This window comes from Electrophorus electricus, chromosome 6 (assembly GCF_013358815.1).
Source record: "Electrophorus electricus isolate fEleEle1 chromosome 6, fEleEle1.pri, whole genome shotgun sequence".
Taxonomy (NCBI): domain Eukaryota; kingdom Metazoa; phylum Chordata; class Actinopteri; order Gymnotiformes; family Gymnotidae; genus Electrophorus; species Electrophorus electricus.
The window spans coordinates 12,063,986-12,087,138 of record NC_049540.1 but is presented as its reverse complement, the minus strand read 5'-3'; the positions used below and the strand labels follow the sequence as shown (position 1 = coordinate 12,087,138).

Below are 23,153 nucleotides of genomic sequence, written 5' to 3'. Positions count from 1 at the left end.
TAATACAGGCTGCTGGCTTGGGTCTTTGGGCACAGTAGCATGACTTGCAGGTCCTCCTTATTCGCAGAATCTTTGTCATGGGATTTCTCTTGCCTTGCTTCAGCTTTCTGGGTGACATGGGCATCATAGTCAGCCTTACTGATATTCCCATGCTTGAATGAAACACAAATATCACACTGATCTTTTCGTGGAAATAATACAGATTCTCTTCATGGAACACATCTGTGAAATATTGTATTCCAACGACTCTCCCTCCAGCAGTTGCAGCTGTCTGTTGATATTCCCCATGCAGCTGGGAGATGGTTGTGCCTGCGTGAAGGAACTTCTTGTATTTGTAGGTCTTCTTGTATTTGTAGGAATCAAAAGTTGGCAGGTCCCTCAACCAGTCCTTGACATCAGTTTCAAGCTTTGCATGCTTGCCTCTCTGAGGTCCAGATTTAGATGGTGGTGCTGCTGCTTGATCTTCATGTACGATGGAGTGTTTGTTCAGCCAGTGTGTAACGGTTCTTGCAGGGAGACCAAGAGCAGAGGAAAACAGTGCCTAACACACTCTAATACTCCTTCCATCCTGGATCTTTAGTTGGTAGGACAATGAAGAACTGCATCTGGATCCCTCAGCAACTTTCTTTTGCTTTGTGTTAACCTTTGTGACCATTGTTGTAACATATAATTGACATTCTTTCCAGGTATTCATTGTCCAAAACCTCTGAAATATGTACTGCCGCTTCTGTAATGGCTTGGCAGTCTCGAGTTGAGACTCGCTGACAGAATTGTGAGGTGTCGGGAGAACCCAAAGTCTCGGCATTATATTTCTTTGCCACCTTTGCTCTTGTAAGACATTCCTTTGAGGCGTTTCTTCTTGGATTCATTTTGCTTCCATATTCCCAGACTAAGCCATTTATTTATTTTCCTTTTGGCTGAATTTAAATCAACATTCTCCTGTTCTAGAGAAGTTGCCACCATGGTTAGGATGTCTTCATGTTTAGGCGCAGAAGACTCAGCACAGGATGGGGTATAATCTGGACCGCGGATGACATCGTCATCATCAGATATGTCCTCTTCATGTTGTGGATTTGTCTGTTTGGCATTCTCAACCATATCAGTAGGAGTCTTTAAGGCAGTTTCTGCTCCATCTCAAAAAGACTCTTGGCCTGGTACATGCTGCCTCATCCCTTCCATGACAGTCTCATTGTCATCTTCCATGGAAGAGGCATGATCAGTGTCGAGTAATTCTCCAAAAAAAATGTAAAAGCATTTTTAAAAGATTTGCTGTTAAGATATATCAAGAATATACTTGCAAGTTGTAAAAACAGGTGTACTGTAATACTGATCAAATTATTTTAGTAATTATTTATTTAGAATTACTAATACTATGTTCAAGATGTATAAAATTTAATGTGGAAAGAAATATTATTACTTTGCATGAAATACAGAAAAGAAAGTGTTAACAGAAAGCCTATCACGTGTCACAGCCACAGATTCTGGAGACTTTCTATTCTCTGCTAAATGCTAGCTTCATGGATTTAGCTAGTTTACTAACTAAAATTCTGGCTAAAGAGATTGAATAAAAAGATAATTATGCAATATTTATAGTATTATCAATCTTATAGGCAATGTCATCACTTACCAATAGGGGATGAGTCCTGAATGTGGGAAATAACTTCATGGACTAGGTAGAGTTTTGTTCTTTTTAGAGCAGCTGCCATTTTGAAAAGCACCTAAAACTGCCTAAGTCATATTGTCTTTTGCCTTAGACAAAATAAAACTGCCCAAGTCACACTCTTGACATAGGCCATTATACTACAGGGGTAGAATCACATGATCTGTTTACCTGAGGACATAGACAAACTGGGAAGGGGGAACCTGGATTAACTCTTTAGCTGTTCACAGCTCCATCTGTCTCATGAATAAATCCCCTCAAATTATTTTTGCCTGACCCTCTTAGGCATGAAAGATATTGAGGAATTTTCCATTTTTTAAAAACATTTCCTCAAGTTTATCTGGACATGCAACACAGTACTGTCTTTCATATGATTGCAGGAATACAATTAAGAATTTTACAATACAGTGCAACAAATTCTGTATGCAATTTTTTCGTAAATTCAGGAACACGAAAGTCAGTCAGTCATCCAAAATGTGGAGAATAACTACTGTCTGCTGAGCTTTCCTTTCCAGACGCAGGGAAGGAACTAACCGAATGCTTCCTCTGGTGGGCGAGTCAGTATGGGTTCATCTGGGGTCAGGACTCCTTCTAGTTCTATATCTCTCTGATTCACTTGAGACTGTTCAAGGCTCCTCCCTCTTAAGGTGGAGTTCATGCAATCCAGTCATGTGTCATTTTTTGTCTGTCAGCTCCACTGTTTGGGCAAACCCGGGCTGTCAGGAACATTGTGTCTGTTACCAGTTGCCCTGCAAAATGCTGGATGGACAGTTCGTGCCTCCTTAACAGTATGGATTGTTGCAAACCCCTCAATGGACATACACTGCCTATTATGAGCACGTACACTACACACGTCTAATTGTTTTCACGTTAGTCAGCCTCTGAAATGCTGCAGTGCAATGGTGACGTCTTACCAGATGATGGACTTAATGCAACACAAAAGTCCACAAATGTAACCCTGCCTGTAGGTTTTAAGAGATTAATGATTAAAGATATGTTTAGAACCTCTAGAGTAGGGAGTTGGGTAATACCTGTTTCTAATAGCAAAGGTATTGTTCTGTGTTATATCTTATTCTCCACTATTCATGGGCTTTCCAGTGGTTGTCAGTCACACCGTATTTCAAGTACCAAGGTGTCATACTGTGTGTGATTAGACTGTGTGCGATAAAATGTCCCAAAAAAAAGATGCCAGCCTGGTTGCTTATTTCTGTCATCACTGCACATTCCTTGACTAATGCATTATTAATGATCCATTGTATTTCTGCTTGGTCATTCACACCACATCAAAGACAGATCACTTCATGGATACATACACTTTGACATTTCCCAGATCTATAAACAAAGCTCACGTACAAGACAGAATTTTGATACTGCACCTTTTGCAAAATGGTACAGTAGGACCCTTATACACTCTCTTGTGTCTGGAGTAAGTTGAACTAATTCTTTAGGGCACATAAGTCCTGTTTTTTTTTTTGTTGTTTTGTTTTTTTTTTCGCTTTAACAGAGACCTCTTGTGGTAACTTTTCGCAACTACAGCAAGAGGCAGACGCAGACGAGCTCTTGGACACCAAAGATCACGTTAGCTTGGACTTTCATGTTCTGTTTGTGCTTCATTATGCGTACAGTAGTTGTGGCATGTTTTATTTTTCCCTCCATGCCATCTCATAACATAGTAAAGTGAACAATGGGAAAGTGGAACCAAAGAAAGGGAAATAGGACAACTTTGGGATAAAGGGAGGTTTTCCTCCACCATAGGTCAGGTGTCATTCCTGTGGTTGGTTTAGCTGGAGCTTTAGTGTGATAGTTGGCCTTCAGCGACCATGGGAGTGAATCACTAATGGAATGTAGTAGAATTCTTCCTCTTCTCTCTCTCTCTCTCTCTCTCTCTCTCTCTCTCTCTCTCTCTCTCTCTCTCTCTCTCTCTCTCTCTCTCTCTCTCTCTCTCTCTCTCTCTCTCTCTCTCTCTCTCTCTCTCTCTCTCTCTCCAGCTCTCTCTCTCTATATATATCTATCGCTCTCCCTCTCTGTTGCTGTCCCAGACACTTTGGGACACACAACTGTGCTAATGTAGCATAATACATAAGGTAAGCAAAGGTTTTCAGTCTGTGCTAAGCTACATTATTGTATGATCTAGCTATATTGTATGTTATATGTTACTGAATCTAATTCTATCTCAGTCCACCTTTAATTTGCTCTCTTAATTATGCAGAAATCCTTAATATAAACATAAATGGTTTAGGGGGGCAAACCTTTTTATTATGAGGCACTATCTATACATGTCTGTGTTGTGTGAATGTATGTGTAGACATGTTCATAAGTTACTAATGTGTGCCCCTTTCTCATTAAAGGCACACACATGTGCACACACACACACACACACACACACACACACACACACACACACACACACACACACACACACACACACACACACACACACACACACACACATCAACCATTAAATGGAGCTGTTGTAAAACTAGAAAAAGTAGGTGTATTATCTAAGTTCAAGAAGATGAATTTTGCACTGCACCTGTATGCACTCATCTCTAACACCTCCTCCACTTGGACTGGGACAGAATACACAAAATAAAACACACACACACATACATGCAGACACACACGCACACACACACACACACACACACACACACACACACACACACACACACACACACACACACAGGCCACTATGAGATTACGGCAGTCCACAGGTAACCTCCTTAATTCTTCCTTTCCTTGCCATAGTTTGATAGCTGTGAGGTAGACTGTGTGGTCCACTCACTCTACCTCACATCTCCTGCCTTCTCTCCTCTCAGGATTCTGTGTTACAGGACTCAGTCTTATTAGTACTGCTTCAGTCTTCTGTTTTCTCATGTGCTGAAATACCACACGTTCTCCCTCCTTCAGTAACACAGAGTCAGAACTATATAGACTGATACATAGCTATGTTGTAAAAGACTTATCTGAGGTAATTTGTTATGCTGGCATGATCAAATCTGCAATATGCAAATCACTGTGAACATTTGACAAGGAAAATAAAAACGATGTAAATGGCGATGTGTGAGAGGCCGACGTCGGCTGTGTACGCTCAGATGCCTCAGCATCTGTTCACTTGTCCCAGATGCCCATTGTTCCGTAGTCATCAGAACAGTAATAATATTCTAATTAACTCCATTTCCCATGAGCCCATCTTCACTTTACTAAGCTATGTGGTTAGAGAAGTGAAGCCGCTATTCAGCTTTCACTGATAACACTGTGCTTATTGTAGTTTGGTGTTCATGCCAGAAGTTTCTCTTCAGGCTTTTAAAATTCAGTCCAGTTGTTAGGGTAGAGAGCTAGGTAGATTAGATAGGCGATAGCTTGCAAAATTAATTTGTTCTTTGTCATTTCGATTTAATGCTTTATAACCAAAACAAAAACAATAACAATTTGATGCTCAAACATTTTAGGAATGTACTTTTAGAATAGCATTTCATATTCTTTACACCATAACCCTAATTTGTCATTGAGGACCAAACTGAGAGTTACTCTTTTGCCTCATGGAAAATGTCTTTTTTGCTCCCAAGTTTCATAAGATTGCAGTGAATTCTCTGTAAATCTTTTGGAAACATTCTGTTATGAACAGGGCCTTTGTTTTGGGCACACACAATGTGTTTTATCTGTGGAGCTGCTCAGTGATTGGCTGCTCATCTTAGTTTTTACTGAGCTGAGTTCTAAATGTTACCTTTAGATATATTTGTGCAACTCTGTGTATTTCTGTGTTCCTGCTATTATACAGTTTACAATGAACTGAAAACAGCCATTATTTTCTATACTTATATACTTACATATATACTTTGTTTGCTTCTAAGAAAGTCCTGTCAAACTTAAAGCACAAGGTAGCTGTTGTACCCAATATAACTGTTTTAACGTCCACAAACATACCCAAAATTCTGAGCAAAACTGTTCTCTTTGCTTGGAATGCTCTGTTAGGTGTAGCAATGAACCTGCATTGTTAGGGAATTTGTAAAGCATAGATAAAAGTCTCCCACCTATCATTCTTGAATGGCATAGTTAATTACTGCCAGACAAGACTAAGGTGTAAAGACACCATATACTAATATCCGATTTTACATTTTCAGGATTTTTAGCAGGTTGGGGTTTTAGGCCTTTAAGTAACAACACAAGACGGCTCCGTGGCTGATCGATTAGTGAGGACGTTGAATGTCAGGTTAGGGCTGTGGAGTTTACATAAAGGTTTGCTCAAACTGACTTTTGTTCAGTATTCTGAAGCAAAAGCCTTAGACAAGTATATGACCATGAATAGTACAGGTCTGATCTCTGATCAGATGTTAAAAGTGTCCCTTGTTTGAATAATGTAAAAGTAAAATCCTGTGTGTTTTTCACTACTTCACTTCTGAGTCACTTAATTGTTTGTTTTTATATTTTCCAGTGCCAGGAAACGCTATGGAATTGAATAAGTAAGTATTGACCCAGTTGGATACTTCTTGAATTCCTTTTGTTATTTTTTTTACTGGCAAACACACACACACACACACACACACACACACACGCACACACTAACTAACCCTTCGGCTATGAACATCAAGACTTTGCACCCTCTGCTCCTGTCAGAACACATGGGCACAGACATCTGTAAAGATGGTCTACCGTCCAACGTCCAATCAACCTCTGATGACACCTAACTGGTTTATGGCTTTAGGGTGCTGGGCTGCACCTCATTGGCTCTTAATATGAACACCGCAAGATCTTATCAAGTGGACAGTCTCTTCTTTTTATGTGCACTAAACAGATTTGTCTTCAATCCAAAGGAAGGAGTAGATAATCCAGCCATGGTCCATGTTGAAGATTCAGGTATGTAATGCACGCTTGATTATCTTTTCTTATTTCGGGCTAGTCTATTACATTTTCTTATACAGTATGAAATAAAATATACATTAGCTTTGCTCCTGAGTCGAGATATTTAGATCCTGCCTTTGATTGTAAGTTGAAGACAGGAGACAAGACAGCAGAACAATTAAATATACAGTGTTAATAGTGCAGCATGTTGTCTCTAAGAGTAATCTTCATCTGTAGTACGTGTGGCCAGTCCCTTGCCCCGGGTGTGTGTACTGAAGAGGGAGGACGGGGAGCATTTTGGATTTCACCTGCGTGTGGAGAGAGGGCGTCCAGGTCACGTGATCCGACAGGTGGAATTGTTGGGCGTGGCTGGGCGGAGCGGGCTGAGGGATGGGGACCACCTCCTAGAGGTCAATGAGCTGTTCGTGGATGACATGGAGCACATGGAGGTGAGAGGTCAACATTCCCAATGAACGCCCCAAGGTCCCTGTTGAGAACACTGTCTGGAACACGGCTACTCTGCAAAACAAACAACCTTTTGTGCGTATGTTCTTTGTCATGGACATGATATCATCAATAGTTTGATGGCCAAATTGTATGGCTTGCCTTTCCATTCTCCTTCCGCTCTGTAGTCGAGACTCTACTTTCTCTTTGGCTCTCTCTCAGGTTGTCCGCAGGATCCTGGTCAGTGGGTCCCAGTTGTTTCTCCTGGTTCTGGGCAGTGAGGAGTATGAGCAGGCCATGGCTCAGGGCTGGAACCTACGAGAGGTGGCCAGGGCCCAGCGGGGAGACGCTTGGAGACCTCCACGCCTCTGCCACATCACAAAAGACCCCGTGACTGGCTTGGGCATCATCATCCTGCCTGTGAAGGGTGGGAATCAGGCGGTTTTATATTCCATCAGCAGGTTCTATGTTCCATGAGCTGGTTCTATGTTCCATCAGCAGGTTCTATGTTCCATGAGCTGGTTCTATGTTCCATCAGAAACCTGACACACACACCTTGTATCAGCCAGTGTATCAACCGCCAGTTTTGTCATTAATGCTTTTCTGCCTTCTGTCCCTCACCTATCATAGTTGTGAGTATGAGTATCGTATGAGCATCGTGTGAAAATCTTTGGTGATGTAGAGGTTTGTTCCATGTGTGCCCCCTGTAGGTGAGAAAGGGAAGTTCACTATAAGTCCAGCAAGTGGGGGACCTGCGGAGAAGGCAGGAGTGAGGAAAGGAGATCGGCTTGTCTGGATCAATGGTGCCATGGCTAGTGAATTTCTGCATTCTGCTATTATCAAGATGGTGGGCACATATGTTTACAGTATATGCGTATGTAAAGCCCCAGACCGGCATTGCTGGAGCTGACAGAATAGGTGCTATAGCGACAGGCTTTGAAATTAACAATAATACTAAAAACTGCAAAAGTTCCAAAGCAGAGCATGTAGCCTGTAGCAAGGTGGCTGCAAGGCTGTTTCAGCAAATCCCCATAAAAGATGTATTATTTATCATTTCATATAGTATTCATTTAATCTGATGGAATGTTAGGTACAAAGTAATTAATGTATCTAACCATATTTCCAACCCTAACCCATGTTTGCATTATCAGAACTTTAGGCATATGAAGCAATACTGATTACCTTTGACCTTCTCAGGTGAAGAAGTGCAGCGATCACATGACCGTGCTGGTGATTGACAGCGAGAGTGAGAAGAGCTACGTCCGCAGGGGGATGCCCATCGTGCCGGTGTTGGCTGACCCCCAGAACATGGCACTCCGGCCCCGAAGACTGCGACTGGCGCAGGGCCACTCAGGCTACGGCTTCCTGCTCAGGCAGGAGAAGATCATAGCAGGGCGGCCAGGTGGGACGCAAGCGTGCAGGTCTTTGTGATCACGCCTGAGTCTCACAAGGCTCACCAAGAGTAGCAGATTTAGAGGCTTCAAGGACTTTATGGGATTCTTTTTTGAAGGCTTTGTGGCATTGAATTTGTCACACATGAAGTCGCAGAACCAAGGCACCTAAGTTCAGCATGCGGTGGCTGCCATTCATAATGTTTCACACCATCGATATGACTGTGTGTGTGTGTATGTGTGCAGTTCATATGCTGCGGGAGGTGGATGCAGGCAGCCCTGCGGAGGCAGCAGGAATTAAGGATGGAGAGCTCCTGTTGGAGGTTAATGGGGAGTCCACTGATAGCCTGGGTCACGAGGATGTCGTCAGCAAAATCAGACAGAGCGGAAAGCATGTCACCCTCACCACTATGACTGTCCACGGCCAAGACTTGTACACTCAGGTGGGTGAGGTGGATGCATTAATCAGGGACTCAGAATCAGAATTTAGAATCAGATATAAGAGTTATTCAACTGTTAAACCAGTAAATAATTCATCATACATTTGAATTCATTTCTTAAAATGAGATGTAACTATACACTCTGCCTCAACATGCACTTACATGCTTAAAGGAATACTTCAGCCATGAGTGATGGCATTGCTAACAGAAGCTAGCAGAGACTGGTTAGCATCGTTCACTGAAGGTCATGCTAACATGCCACTGCCAGCTTCCATTCATGATTAGTAAAATTAGCATGTTTGGATGAAATATCCCTTTAACTTGTCTCCAACTAATAGTCCAAAAAAATTGTTCTTTAACATTTGTCTCAGCTGGGTCTATCCCCTCTGCTCTTCTGTGAGGATCTTTTCTCTGGCAATGAGCAACACGAAAGTCCTGCTCCACAGGACCAGAGTCCAGCAGCTCTGAGGCTGCCAGCACCCTCTGCTGAAAGCCAGGAAGAACTGCGGGATGAGCCCAGTCCTAGACTCTGTCTTCTACAGAGAGGCTCTGTGGGCTTCGGGTTCCATTTGGACTGCAGCCAACAGAAACCTGGCACCATCATAAACCAGGTACAGAACAGGCTCCCGGTTCCGGGCTCTCTTTGACTAGGCAATTCATAGGCCTTTAATGACTAGATCCTAGAACATGATAATAAAGGCTTTATTGTATAAAAGGTAATCACAGGAACATCTGTGATTACTTTTACACAGATAAAATTCAGCATGTTATTAACTGATAATTACATGGGTAACAGAACACCCTTAGACTGTTTTTTGTGAAAGTAATGATTTGACTTACCTTCATTTCATATCTATTCTATTCTATTCTATTCTATTCTATTCTATTCTATGTGTAGGTGGCAGCAGGTGGTCCTGCAGAGAGTTCTGGCCTCCTCCAGGGTGATGTGGTGGTGGAAGTGAATGGACAGAATGTAGAGGAGGAGTGTATGGAAGATGTGATTTTACTCATGAAGAAAGAAGGACATTCTCTTTCCTTGTTGGTGATCGACAAACCAGGTTATGAGTGGATGAAGAAGAATGCAAGGCCCATCACGGCGGAAACAGTAGTTAAGACGTCTGAGGTGTGATATTCAGGCATTCACACAAACACGTGCACATGCACATGTGCACATGCTCGCGCTCGCGCGCACACACACACAAAATAACTAACTAAATAAATAAATTTAAGCAATTTCATTTATGGCAGGTAAAGGAACATGGGAGTCCATTGTCCACACAGCAGATGCATTAATCCCTAAAAATGCAAGGCTGCTTCTGAAGACTTGTGAAAAGCTTCTGGATCCATAGGACAGCTGACCTGAGAAATGCCTAACATTTTGTGAACAAGCAGGGGATTTTAGTTCAACTCCGGCGCAGTGGTGTGTAATCAAAGCTGTCCTGTGTCTCTTGGGAAGAAAGACTTTGAGCTGCTTATGACCTTTTCTCTAGCTGGGCTGAATTTGTCAAAGAGTTTAGACCACACACAAGTAAAAATTGTAATCATCTTTGCATCACTGTTGCAGTTCTAAATGAAAGAAAACATCATAACAAACAAACATAAGAAACATAATTATACTTGTTACAAGATGTATTGTTGTCACTATTGTTATATCTGCTGACAGGGTAGTGGTACCTTTGTAATTGGAAGGTTCAAGCCCCACCACTGCCAAGTTATCACTGCTGGGCCCCTGACCAAAGCCCTTAACCCTCAATTGCTCAAGTTGTGCTCAGTCATAATTGTAAGTTGCTTTGGATAAATGTAAATAATGAGATATTAATTGTAATATCTGATGGATAACAGATTTATCTTCCTTAACAGACTGTTTTATATTTATTTTTTCCAACATCACAAGCTCAGAATCATGCTTTTTAAATGATGCTTCAGTATCAGTGTTGTAGCCCATCCCCATCTTACAGATTCTCAGTGTTACAAATGTAATTATCAGCTTGAATAACCTGTTAGGACTATGCTTAGATTTTGTTTCACTTTTTTGTCAATGTGCAATAAACAAATAAATAATCTGAGCAAAGCTCCTTTAAAATTGTTTCTCTGAGCAAACCCTTAACTTCCAGTTAAACGGCTGAGTATTAAAATGTCCTTCGAGTTGTTTAACGTCTCATATTTTTCCTCTAAGTTTCGATTCAAACATTTGCAGATAAGCTCATATTACTATTGCATTATAACAATTATGTTATTTTATATTGAAAATAAGGTACAAATGCAAATGCACCAATAAATCGTACAACGTAAATCCTCCAACAAAGATTGCATAAAGATACGCGACCCGCCGTCTTTTATTTTAGTGACAGGCGCTTGATCTGTACTGGGTCTACGTTCCCATAATAGTAGGCCAAGCATACGCCACCGGTCGATTCCATAGCGCATATTTTCAACTGAATAATATAGTAAAAAAAAATATATATATATAAAAATAAAAAAGTAATAAGTGGATTTTTGTGTGTATGGACAGTGCATCAAGCTAGTTGTTCTTGCCTTTTGAAAGCATTCTTTGAATTTGCGTCAGGCATTTAGTTAACCTTGTCTTGTTGTAGAGGTCCTTTGCTGTAGGTGACATTCATTTGTAGGGGCGTCGATTGCACAGAGGAGTCGAAATTACTCTTTTAACAAGACGAAATGGCACAGGCGGTACAGAAACTGGTTGCTAAAGTACCAACTTTGGTTAGCGGTAAGACATTTCGTGTTTCTATATAAGATAAACGCATATAGTAACCAATTACTACTGTTAGATGGGCTAGCTAGCTAATGCTAACTAGCTGCTACTGGTTGTGCTTGTGGACAAGCATAGAAAGTCAATCGGTAGTTAGCAAGGAAGCTAAGCGCTAGCTATCTAGGGAAAGCTATATGAATAAGATGCAACAATGTGTACGTCGTGGAGTTCATAGCATAGCTGACTGTTGTCCAGCACGGCGCTATTTGCCTTAGAAAACTGTATACTTTTATTCGTGTCGTTATGGTTACACGTCTAGTATGTTAGTTATCTGCTGAGCTAGAATATAGGTAGGTTAGCTAGTTAGCTAGCTACTTTCGGCCCGTTGTTCTTCATCTCGCCAATGTCAACGTAAATGCAGTAGGTTAGTTCAGCAACTATAACAGTTATTTGTCTAGCTACATTAGTGCTTATGATCTAATCAACTATTAAACTACTTATCACGGCTCAATTTGCCGGTTTTGCAGCCGCTGTAACCTACTCGAGACCTCGGCTAGCAACATTCTGGTATTACGCCCGTGTCGAGTTGGTGCCACCTTCCCCAGCCGAGATCCCCCAAGCAGTTGCTAGTGCCAAGGAGCTCATAAAAGGATTTCAAGCCGGACGTCTCGGTCATACGACAGTCAGGGTGAGTACGCTTTATCAAAAAGGTTGTTCGACATGTAGCTACTGTGGTTTACTCTTTTAAGTCATGCTCGAGTCAGGCAAAAACCCTACACCACAGGTGAAGTCAAAAGTGTGTTAAGGACGCATCAGCTCTGCCTCTGTTAAGCAAATTAGTAAAGTATACTTCATGGCACTAGGCTGTTTTGCTTTAAGTAAAAATATTCATTCTAAAAGTCTAAAATTGCATAACCATGTTTTTACAGGATGCTTTGAGGAATGGTCTTGTTGCCACAGAAGTTCTGATGTGGTTCTACATTGGCGAGATTATTGGAAAGAGAGCCATTGTGGGTTATGATGTATAAATGTGGACTGTCCTTGTTGCATCTTTCCTTTGTCTAAGATGTTGCTTTCCATTTTGAACTTCTTGGAATCCAGGAACTAAATAAATGTCTATTATTAAACAGAATTACTTGTTTGCTTTTGCACGTTGCAAAATGAGCATTTAATGTAAAGATCTCACTTATGCAATTAATTATGCCATACTTTCATAGGGTCCAATCAGAAATCATCTCTCAAATGCCAAGTCCCATATTGAGCACTTGTCATTGTGGTTCTCTTGTCAGCCCCTTTGACCATGAAATATGTACACTGATGCTGAATATTTTATTTTAAAACTTTGTTGTAATGTTAAACCTAATGTGCGTTGTTGGCTTTAACTGATGTTGATGGTGAAAAGTTATCCAGATTGTGGACTTGAAACTATGGCAGACCAAGTACAAAGAACAAGCTATAATGGAAGTCTTTAAAGGTTTATGATGCAAGTGAATTTTGGGGATATTGAGCCAAATTGTGCTACTATTAAGGTAGCATTGATTTGATACAAGTGTAAATAAACTACAATAGCGCAGTTGTTTAATAAACTATTAAATCACATTCATATGACCATACTGGTTAAAAATAAATTTCTGAAGTTTGGAAATTTTGATTTTAGGTTTTGAAATTTTAAATAGCACTGCTACAAATTATCCTGGAGGACATGGAATATAAAAAAAAACAAGCAGTATTTTAAAGGTCATGTTATAATGGACATCTCTTCACGCTCTTGACTTTCTGACAAAGTCTGTGCGATGTTTCCCAAATATTTGCGGAAACCCTGCCGTACCCCTTCAGGGTCGTCTTCCAGATTGGAATGAATGAGAGGTATCTTATTTAACTGAGGAGCTGTACAAAGAAAAAACAAAACATGGATTTTTCACACTCAGTTTTCCAGTACTTAGTGTTTACTATAGAATAGTACATGCTGCCAATATTTACTGTTCTATAGTAATACTGGCGTAAGTTTGCAAAGCTTTTGCTTTTCGGTCTTACCCAATTGTGGACGTGATGTATCTGCTCCATCCCCGGGCTTGTGGTGAGCTATGAGCAGGCACTGGCCTACTTGCAGGCCTTGTGATGAGATGAATGTGGAGTGCCAGGTTTCTATTTCTTTAAGATGGCTTGGTGTGTCAGGGTTAAATACAATAACTACCCCACTGGAGTCTTTGATCATAGCTGGCCAGCATACTTCAAACCTATATCAATGACCAAAGCAGTCAACATAAGACCATATTTGAAAACAGTTGCGCAAATTTGAGATAGCATTAACTACATGCCTGAATCATTAATATCTGATAAGATATGAATGACTAGGCTTAATACAAGTAAGTCTGTTACCATTACCAATTAGAAAAAACAATGAAAACAGGACAAGTTTTCAAAGTTTCAGTCTCATATTTTCACTCAATTTAATTTTCTTGAAATTATAGTCACTTTTATAGAGAAACAAATTATAGAGAAAACTAAGGAACAGAAATATGATAATGTATTTAATTATAATCCCTATTTATTTTTTATTGGAGGAAAGACCTTTACAAAGCGCTCTTTCACTATCATAACAAAAATCAAGAAAATCAATAAAGTACCAATTACTCAATTTCTTTGAACATTTTGACTCACTAGAGGAGACTCTGTTTAGCCAGTAATTCTACTTTTTCAGCAAAGTGTTTATGCTTCATACATTGCAATACAATGTACATGCATAGCACTGTGATCAGTATGGAAAGGGTCACTGTCCAGAATTGCAACTTGAAAAAAGTACTTATGAACAGAACATTCTCATGAAAATGACTGAAAGAAGGTCTATACGAGTGTGGAAAAAGAGCAACGTGAATGAAGATGGAAGCAACTCACTTAAAATCTCCAGCACAATCCCATAGTTCCACCTCAAAAGCAGTGTCTTTGGTGCTACTTCCCAGATTTTGTGATTCAAACTCAAGTATCCTAACACGGACCATATAAACAAATTGTCAAAAAAAAAAACAACAACCCACAAGAGCAAAACTATACTACAGTATTCGATGACGATTATACTGAACTGCAGTTTTATTTGATTTTACGTTTTCAGTATTCTTACCTCACACCCTGTGTCGGCCTGTAATCCGACCCAATTGTCTCCACTGTGTCAGAGAGAAAATTTGCCAATACCGTCTTCCCACACTGTCAACATTAAAGTATTTAAAGCCAGTTCGAGCAAAAGCAAATTGGATCGCTCTACTAAACAGCTAATATTAGTAAGAATTAAGACCGTGCTCACCTCACTAGGTCCAATTAACAGTATTTTCGCTTTTAACATTTTTAGAACTTAGGTTAGGAAGCTAGTTATCGGTTATAAAGTATGGGTAAATTACGCTATTGCAGAGGTTTGGCAGCGAGCTAGCTAGGTTAGCTATCTGTCTCTTTTGATCTCTCTTACTGGTCTCTTATGGGAGTAGGGGTACCTGCCATTAAAATGTAACCCGTGAAAGTCTTAGAAGCATACCGGTCTTGCTTTTATACTTAAAATAACATCACAGTATTAGAAATAGGAAACGTTTACCTAGCTAAGCTAGCTAGATAACTAAACATCTCGTTGTCAAGGCGCTGTAGCTAGCTTGTGTGAAAACGAATCTCGTGTTTCACAGATACAGATTCACTAATTTTGACTTGTATCTGTGTACAAAGTTAAATGTAGAATTTGTCTGAATGTGAGTGATACATTATGTACCCGAAATGTGTAATTAGCTATTAACTCTAATGAATATGTATTTATATAGTGGATAAAATGTTTCGTTTTTACGTGCAACCTACGGCTTGAACAAGTAAGTTAATATAGCCAACAGAGGGCACACGAGAGATCAGTCTAGATCTGTATATCTATATAATCTGTCTAGTTTTACTACGTACTTACTTGGGTTCACAAACACTTCGTTTTTAAACTGTGTTCCGGGGTATCCCCATATTATTTGATCATGACCCCAGTTTCAGTTCCAACAGTCCTAGCGTCTCATAGTTCTCAGGACCATCAGAACAGTTTATTCAAGACAGCCTACAGCTGTAACTTAACTGCTGGATGGTAGACAAGGATAGATCTCCATCAGGAGCAGGATGGACCCTTAACAGAGCTGCTCAATTCTCAGCCTCTTCATGTCCGCTTCACTTTTGCACTTTCCTTGCTTGAACAAACCCAATTCAGTTTATTATCAATGGCATCACGATCTAAATCAAATTTAAGAGTCTGGAAAACACAAAAATATATAGTGCCTGAAATCCCTGACTCTGGCACTGTTCAGGCTTGTCCGAATTGTCTTGCAACTCAGATCGTTACTTCTTTTTAAGAAGTTTGTCAGCCGTAGTGCTGTTTTTTTTTCTCCCTACTGTAAAGGAAGGGGTTGGGAGCATGTTTCCTTCCTAATGGCTTTGGAAGCAAGAACAGGCATTGGCAAAAAGCCAGACTGAGGTGGTTTGCTTTGTTTGAAAATGGTTCTATGTAGAATTGGTTCTATGGCTTCTGTGATTTTCATTTACAAAGACACATTAAAAACTCTTTGGAAAATAATATAAATCTGAGAGAAATGAACTTGATTTTGAGTATATAGTATTTTCTTTCTTTCATTTTTTTAGTACTCAATGTATTCTCAATCAGAAACTCTGTATTGACAGCACTTATTCACCAGTAGATTTCTCAGATGAGATTATGCTGTTTTATAAAGATGTCCATCAGTAAAATGGTACCATTTATACAAGCACAACACACATTTGAAAATTAATACAACTTTAATTTGAATATTAATAGGTCATTGTTCACAAATAGTGTACTTTGTTTATCAGAAAGAGGACTGTGGCACGCAGTGTTTGGATAAATACAAGGGTTAGTGTTTAAAACAATATTAATAGACAAAGAACAGCATAAAATGGCATGTTTGAATAACATTTGGGGGTGGGATTAGACCTAAATAAATTGTAGCAATTTAGAAATAAAAATTTAGTTTTTGCACACAATAGCTTCAATGAGAGTTGAAAGCAACATAAAATTCAAAACATGATGTAGAAAAATAGAAAATCAATAATAAAAAAAAACACTTCTGAGAATATTCAATCCTTCATTTTGGGCTCTTTGTGAAAATGCAAAACATTCATTTCAGTGTTCATTTCAGTTGGCAGATCTTAACAGATGTTCCGACACCAAACCCAGGGTAGAGCGGCTCAGTAAAGGTCGTCTCAAAGCGATGCAGGCACGTCATGGTCTCACCAATGGTATAGAAGGACAGCACCCCTGCGCTGTGATCCAGGTACACCCCTATTCTGGGAGAGTAAGGTGCACTGATGGGCTTGTCCACCTTGTTGTGCCAGGCGGAATAGCCTGAGTCGGAGCACAGGAGGCTCCAGGATTTATCATTGTACCCCAGCAAGCACAGGGAGCCTTTGCCCTTGCGACTAATGCCCCGGTAGGCCACGCCCACAGAGAACTCCCCGCTCCACTCAATCTCCCAGTAGAAGCGGCCACCAGACAAAGCTTCGCGACATAGAACCTGCGCAAAGTTGTCAAAGCGCTCTGGGTTGTCGGAATACGGCTGCAGGTTGCGGGTCCGCGATACCTTCTTGTTCCCCTCGGACAGGTAGAGCTCCTTATAAGCTGTGCTGGGATCCAGGCGGAGCTGGCAGAAGTCTACAAACAGGGACAAGGGAATCTGGTTTCTTTTGGTAGCTGTAGCTGGCCAAATGTCAGTATCTATACCGCTCATGCCTATTGTATATGTATTGGAATATTACTGGTAGAGGATGTCAAGAAGTCGGTGTGGAAGTATACAAAAGACAGGATGTTATCTGAGAACAAATGGAGTCCTTCAGCTTAGAGAAAGCATTCACAGAAATGATTAGACAGGGTTCTTACATTTCACAAACTCTGACCTGCTCCTGGGGTGGGGAGGTGGGGCGCTGTCTACTGTATGGATCTCTTTGACTGCAGAAGCAGAAATAAATGTCTTTACAAATGTTATTCATACAACTTGTGTTCTTGTCTTTTAATGAGTTCACGTGTTTGAATGTCTGAATAATGAAACGTAGTTTGAAGTAATCGTCACGATGGCGCCTCACCTCGGCTGCTTTTCTCTCGAAAGGTACGATTCTCCACAGTGTAAACAGGCACTTCATTAACTGAAATACAGGAAGTTTCGTTATATATAGGCTTGTTCGACTTATGGCGGCGCTGCGCCGACCGATCGCCGCCTGGATCGGTACGGCGCATGCCGGTTAGATTTTTTTTTTTAATCTCGACTTGTATCACGAAGATATATACCGGTATAATTCGTGAGAGCTAGGCGGCTGGAGGTGGCGCTTCAATTCCTAACAGGTAACACGTTACCTGGGAATAAAAGGACGTGTGTACACACCTCGCCTCGCCCAATCAGAGCTGTGGCCTTTGTGTGCTACACACCAGTCGCGCCCTCATGTACAATTTAACCGGCTTCTTCGATCACATGACTGCACCATTGGCGTTTGTACTCTGCAGTCATGTGTACAGCTGGCGCAAGTGACCCCTTTACGGGTGTTAGTGTTAAAGAACATACAATTCACTGCTAAAATTGAAGTTTGTCACTAGTATTTTACCACTCAGCAATAAGCCTTTTAAAATTTTTTAAACATTTTTTTTTAAATCCCTGTTTGGTTAAGTGAGAAATGTGTTCGTACCTGTCTTTGAGACCTTCAGCAGTTCTTCTCGGCCCAACTCCTCTAGCCTCTCTTTGATCTCAGCTACAGCTTTCCTAGCGGCGCTGAATGAGAAGTCAGGATTCAGAGACACTTTGGGGATGAAGCCGTCGTCGGTCGGTGTGCAAAGATAGTTGAAATTCTGTTCGGAAGGGATTAAACAAGTTCATGAAGAGTGCAGGGTTAGACTAAATGACTTACTTCTTCAGACATGGTACAGACTTGTGAAAGTATAAAATCGCATGATAAACATGGAAATGTTTTTCAACATGGTGTTTTGAGTTTGTGGTCCCAGTACATGGCTGGAGTAACGGATTGAACCAATGATCTGTGGTTGTACCTGTAAGAAGTGAATGTGGTCCTCGGTACTGTAGAGCTGCTTCAGACCCGTCTCTTTCTTCTTGAGCTCCTCAATCTCCTGCTCCAGCCGCTCCATTAGGCCCTCAGCCTGGCTAAACGCAGCTTTCTCGTTGATGTTGATCAGCTTGGTGACCTCTGACCTCATCCTCTCAATAGAGGTGATCATCTCATCAAACATCTTCTTGCTCTCGGCCATGGCCCTTTGGGCTGAACTCTAAAAACATATTAGCATTTTGATAAAAAGATAGAAACTGTAGAGCATGTTTGGTGTCACAATCTGACACTTTTTTGTTTTCTCTGTATAGTTTGGATACGTTCACCTGACCTTTGAAGTCATGACCTAACATATATCAGACACTATGTATCAACAGCCCATTTCTATTTGATCAATCTAAAAGTACAATTATGGCCAAGCCTCAAGGTTTATTTGTGTTCCCTTAGTCGAGGCAGTTATAGAGTTACTAAAAGAGATAAGAGTTCTACCATAGGTCACTGTCACTCGTGGGCTGGATAATGATATGCCCTTGGGCCTTGTAGCCCAGTGTGATATGTTACAGTTTGCTTGTCAATGATGCAATCATGGGCCATTCTGTACTGATACATTGAAATTGTGACCTACTTTCAGGGAGTCCACAGCTGTCTTTAGTTCCTCCAGCTCTTTGGTCCTCTGCTGGCATTTTTGTTTGATCTCTGCTTGAGACACTCCAAGAAGTTTCTGTCAGAGAAGGACACACCCACAAAAAATACTCCTTGTACACTGGTTGAATTACACAAAGTATTTACATGTTAGATGGTGTCCTTGACCTTTCTACTGTATTTCACTACATTTATCTCTTGAAGCAATGTTTGGTAAAATGAAAACTTTTGCATGTAGAGTAAACATTACTTCACTGGTAATCATTATTATTAGGTGATGCTGTTTAATGTGGGTTTCTTTATCCCCAAAGACAGAATAAAGAAAGAAGCGTGCGAGAATGCCAGTCATGACAGGAATGCGAAACTAGCAGAGCCTGCCCTGTGGAGAGGCATTTCAAGGTGCACATGCCCCTCGGCCCCTCACAGAATGGAGAGGGAGGCCTAAATGCAGCATTTCAGCGAACCCACCAAACCATTCTTCAAGATAAGCTTAAAGGAATGTGGAGAATCTGGGAAGGGGTGAATAAAGTGTGTGTGTGTGTGTGTGTGTGTGAGAGAGAGAGAGAGAGAGAGAGAGAGAGAGAGAGAGCAAGAGATGAAAAACAGAGCTTCTTAAATCTAGGATAAGGCTGAGGGAATGGTCCCTCTAGTCACAACTGAATAAACAACCCCTTCGTAGTTGGTACCTGCTGGTTCCTTCTCTGGCAGAGGATCACAAGAAACATTAAAGCAGCTCCATGGTGTACCAAAACAATGCTGAAGCCCAGCCTTTCATAATGTTAGAATGGAAATAAATAAACATATCAACCAATTTGAGTTTTTAAACTAAGATTGCCACCGCTCATCCTGTGTATATTCTGTGAAATGTTAGAAATCCTATTTATAGTTTTTGGTCCCTTCCTCTCACTTTTCCAAAGCTAGAACTTCTAGCTAACTTCCAGCACAACCTATGATCCGTAGGTAATTCCACAAGATGGTGAAGAGACCGCTTCAGTTTAATAGTGTAGAATTCTTAAAGGCTAATTGTAGGCCATCCAAATGTTTCTCAGGTGTACGTGTCTGTTGAGGTGGATGATGGCTTTAGCCATTTAGGAGAAGGTCAGAGTGCACAAACTCTCCTCTCTATCTGATAGTATGGGCGGGGGGTGTGTACGCTTTTGCTACCTCTCCTTACACTCACATTCCTTTATCCGTGGGATCTGCCTCTCCCTACACCATGAGCCCTGACCATCCCTCCTCTATCCCTTCCCTCGCTACGCTGACAACACGAAAGCTATTCTTTTCTGAGGAAAAACCAAACCCCAAAAACATTTTTAGAGAGAAGCCCACACAGAGTCACTTAACCTTTGGCTAGCACACTGTAGAGGCACTCCCTGTGTCAAGCTGACCACTAGGGTGTGATTACTTTACTTGGCTATGAGTCTCAGAGATTGTTGTTCCATGAAGTCTGTCCCCATTACATCTTATATCTTTCTTTTCCTCTGCAACATTTTCATAATTTTTGTCCCAGGCATAGTATTCTCATCCAGCCTGTTTTAGATAACACTGAACTGGTTTGAGAACAAGTTTTGTCAGATCTTCAGACAAAACGTGAGATACAGCAACATTTGAGATAAACCATACTGGAAAGTTTCTGCACTGCTTAGTGTGATGACTCCTAAATGACATATGGATACTTTGACAGATCTCAACCAAAATACCTCCTCCCTTCCGCCCTCTGTCACACTTCAGTTGTCACTCGTGTAAATAAAGCACCCTTGAACTTCTCAGTGGCAGCTCCCATCACAACAATTCAGAAGAATCGACCGTTACTCACCTGCTTCTCGCTCCTCTCCGCCTCGGCCGACACAATGTCATGGCCCTTGTGTTCGCTGACTGTGCAGATGGCACAGATGCACATCTGGTCGGTGCGGCAGAAGAGTTCCAGGCTCTTCTGGTGCTGCGGGCAGATCTTCCTGTCCAGGTTTCCCAGTTCATCCACCAGTTTGTGCCTCTTGAAGGTGGCCGACTCGTAATGGGGCTTCAGGTGCTTCTCACAGTACGATGCCAGGCAGTTCAGACATGACTTAACTGCCTTGAGCTTCTTTCCCGAGCAGAAGTCGCACGGCACGTCCGAGGGGCCGGCGAGGCTTCCGTTGGTCGGCAGTGCCAAGTTCAGGCCCGTCTTCTTGATCTTCTCTGCCACTTTGGTGAGGGTGGCATTGGGCCTGAGCACAGGCCTCTGGGTGAACGTAATCCTGCACTGTGGGCAGATGTAGATGCCCGTGTAGTCCGCCTCATCCCAGTAGCCGCTGATGCAGTCCATGCAGAAGCTGTGACCACACGGGATCGCCACTGGATCCCTCAGGAGGCTCGCGCAGAGATGGCAGGTGAAGTAATCCGGGGACATGGGCTCGGCCATGGTCGCCTGGCGCACGAGAGTGCACAAGTGTTGCTGTATCCAGACGGCTGAGTTAGTAAGGGTGAGAGTGTCCCTCTGTGTGAGGGCAGGAGAGAGAGAAAGAGAGCGATAGAGCAAGCGAGAGAAAGTGAGAGAGAGAGGGAGCGGAATGTGAAAGAGGAGAAGCCCAAAGCCCTAGAGATTGCGTTCGGTGTGACTGGAGCAGGCAGGACCTACTTCTATTTCTGAATTCCACGAGTTATTGATTAAAAGCTGGCAGAGCTCTCTCCTTCTTTCAGAGAGAGAGAGAGAGAGAGAGAGAGAGAGTACAGCCTGGCTCAAACAAGTTAAACCAGGACTGACAGAGCCTTAAGAGACAGGGAGACAGGGAGGGAGGGAGGGAGAGAGAGAGAGAGAGAGAGAGAGAGAGAGGGCGGGGAGAGGGAAAACAGGGCAGGGCTGTTGAGAGTGAACTGTAGAATGGTGGGAGTTTCAAGATGAAACTAAGTGCCTTAATAAAGACAATCACAAACACTGAGAACCCAAGAGTGGTTTAGCCAGCTTCACTTTCTTTGGAATTGAACTAGCAACCAAAAGACTTTCATAAGCTGGCACAAACCAAAACTGCAACTGGTTAATTATTTTCCAATGTTTGCAGTCCACTTCTGTACTTATCAGTGACTGTGACATGCCTAAATGATTGCTGCAGTCTGTGCACTATATTACTTCACAACTTTCCATTCTCTCTTGTGTGATTTTATGACATTGGATTACATAATTTGCAATGAGTGGTAATTCATTTCATAATTCATAATTTAATAACTATGCTGGCAATGTAAAAAATCAGGTCATGTGGAAATGACAGTTGTTCATTTTAGTAAATACACTGATGAGGTTTCCTGGATGTGTTTCACTTTAGCTCATCTAAACTCACCAGAACACTGGTAACAATATCAAGTGTGTATAATCCACCAATATTATGACACAATAATAACATAGTGTGAGCTAACACTGTCAGAACAGAGTCACTGAGGCCAAATTTATTCACAACACGAGGGAATGTAGTAGTTCTCATTAGACTAAGTAAATAACTGTAACTGTAGCTGACTGAGTAGTGTTTCACACTGAGACTGAATCAGATTTGATCTCAAACTGGTCAAGCTGGTCTCATAATGTAGCTGCTATGCAGGAATGTGTAAATACAACACATGAAACAGTTGCAGAGACAGCAGGTGGGTTATTTTGTTGTTGTTGTTGTTGCTATTTTGGCCTTTTTTTGTTTGTATTAAGGTGATGCACGAACCTAAATAGTAGTTATTTCACAATTAAATTATTTCACAATCAAGTCTAAAACCAGCACTATAAATAAGATCAAAGAGATTTATTGTCTCCTGGTTTGGGATAACTGTTAAGCAAAATTCTTAGTTTTAAGTGTGATATATTCATAAAATATATGAAATATGAAATCTACACGAAAAATCATTTTAGGGGTCGGACAAACTCAAAGCATGCACCCATCTTTCCGAATGTTCCTTACAGATAAATAAATGAGCTTTGGACC

At 41.3% G+C, this 23,153-nt stretch overlaps 4 protein-coding genes across 6 annotated transcripts; 2 read left to right on the top strand and 2 right to left on the bottom strand.

Moving 5' to 3' along the window:
• Positions 1 to 6,383: 6,383 nt before the first annotated feature.
• Positions 6,384 to 10,100, top strand: LOC113570199 (Na(+)/H(+) exchange regulatory cofactor NHE-RF3-like). Its single transcript, XM_035527521.1, has 9 exons — positions 6,384 to 6,517; positions 6,740 to 6,951; positions 7,169 to 7,373; positions 7,657 to 7,793; positions 8,144 to 8,348; positions 8,584 to 8,780; positions 9,149 to 9,388; positions 9,676 to 9,900; positions 10,026 to 10,100. The coding sequence occupies exons 1-9, from the start codon at positions 6,397 to 6,399 to the stop codon at positions 10,068 to 10,070; spliced, it is 1,587 nt and encodes a 528-aa protein (XP_035383414.1). The 5' UTR covers positions 6,384 to 6,396; the 3' UTR covers positions 10,071 to 10,100.
• Positions 10,101 to 11,366: 1,266 nt separating this feature from the next.
• Positions 11,367 to 12,619, top strand: atp5l (ATP synthase, H+ transporting, mitochondrial F0 complex, subunit g). Its single transcript, XM_026998538.2, has 3 exons — positions 11,367 to 11,505; positions 12,015 to 12,175; positions 12,417 to 12,619. The coding sequence occupies exons 1-3, from the start codon at positions 11,454 to 11,456 to the stop codon at positions 12,513 to 12,515; spliced, it is 312 nt and encodes a 103-aa protein (XP_026854339.2). The 5' UTR covers positions 11,367 to 11,453; the 3' UTR covers positions 12,516 to 12,619.
• Positions 12,620 to 12,946: 327 nt separating this feature from the next.
• On the bottom strand, positions 12,947 to 15,812 carry ift22 (intraflagellar transport 22 homolog (Chlamydomonas)). Of its 3 annotated transcripts, none has more exons than XM_026998536.2 (5): positions 15,419 to 15,812; positions 14,606 to 14,648; positions 14,383 to 14,472; positions 13,522 to 13,724; positions 12,947 to 13,374 (listed from the first exon to the last, which is right to left on the bottom strand). In XM_026998536.2, coding segments are annotated over exons 1-5 (486 nt in total). In that variant the 5' UTR covers positions 15,420 to 15,812; the 3' UTR covers positions 12,947 to 13,225. The 3 variants fall into 3 exon arrangements, with proteins under 3 accessions (XP_026854337.1, XP_026854336.1, XP_026854338.1); XM_026998535.2 differs by lacking the exon at positions 15,419 to 15,812 and adding an exon at positions 14,786 to 15,126 and having other exon boundaries at positions 14,606 to 14,688; XM_026998537.2 differs by lacking the exon at positions 15,419 to 15,812 and adding an exon at positions 14,786 to 15,126.
• Positions 15,813 to 16,265: 453 nt separating this feature from the next.
• On the bottom strand, positions 16,266 to 21,953 carry ftr82 (finTRIM family, member 82). The gene is made up of 7 exons (XM_026998532.2): positions 21,029 to 21,953; positions 19,196 to 19,291; positions 18,557 to 18,790; positions 18,199 to 18,358; positions 17,605 to 17,664; positions 17,402 to 17,470; positions 16,266 to 17,176 (listed from the first exon to the last, which is right to left on the bottom strand). The coding sequence occupies exons 1-7, from the start codon at positions 21,611 to 21,613 to the stop codon at positions 16,656 to 16,658; spliced, it is 1,725 nt and encodes a 574-aa protein (XP_026854333.1). The 5' UTR covers positions 21,614 to 21,953; the 3' UTR covers positions 16,266 to 16,655.
• Positions 21,954 to 23,153: the final 1,200 nt, after the last annotated feature.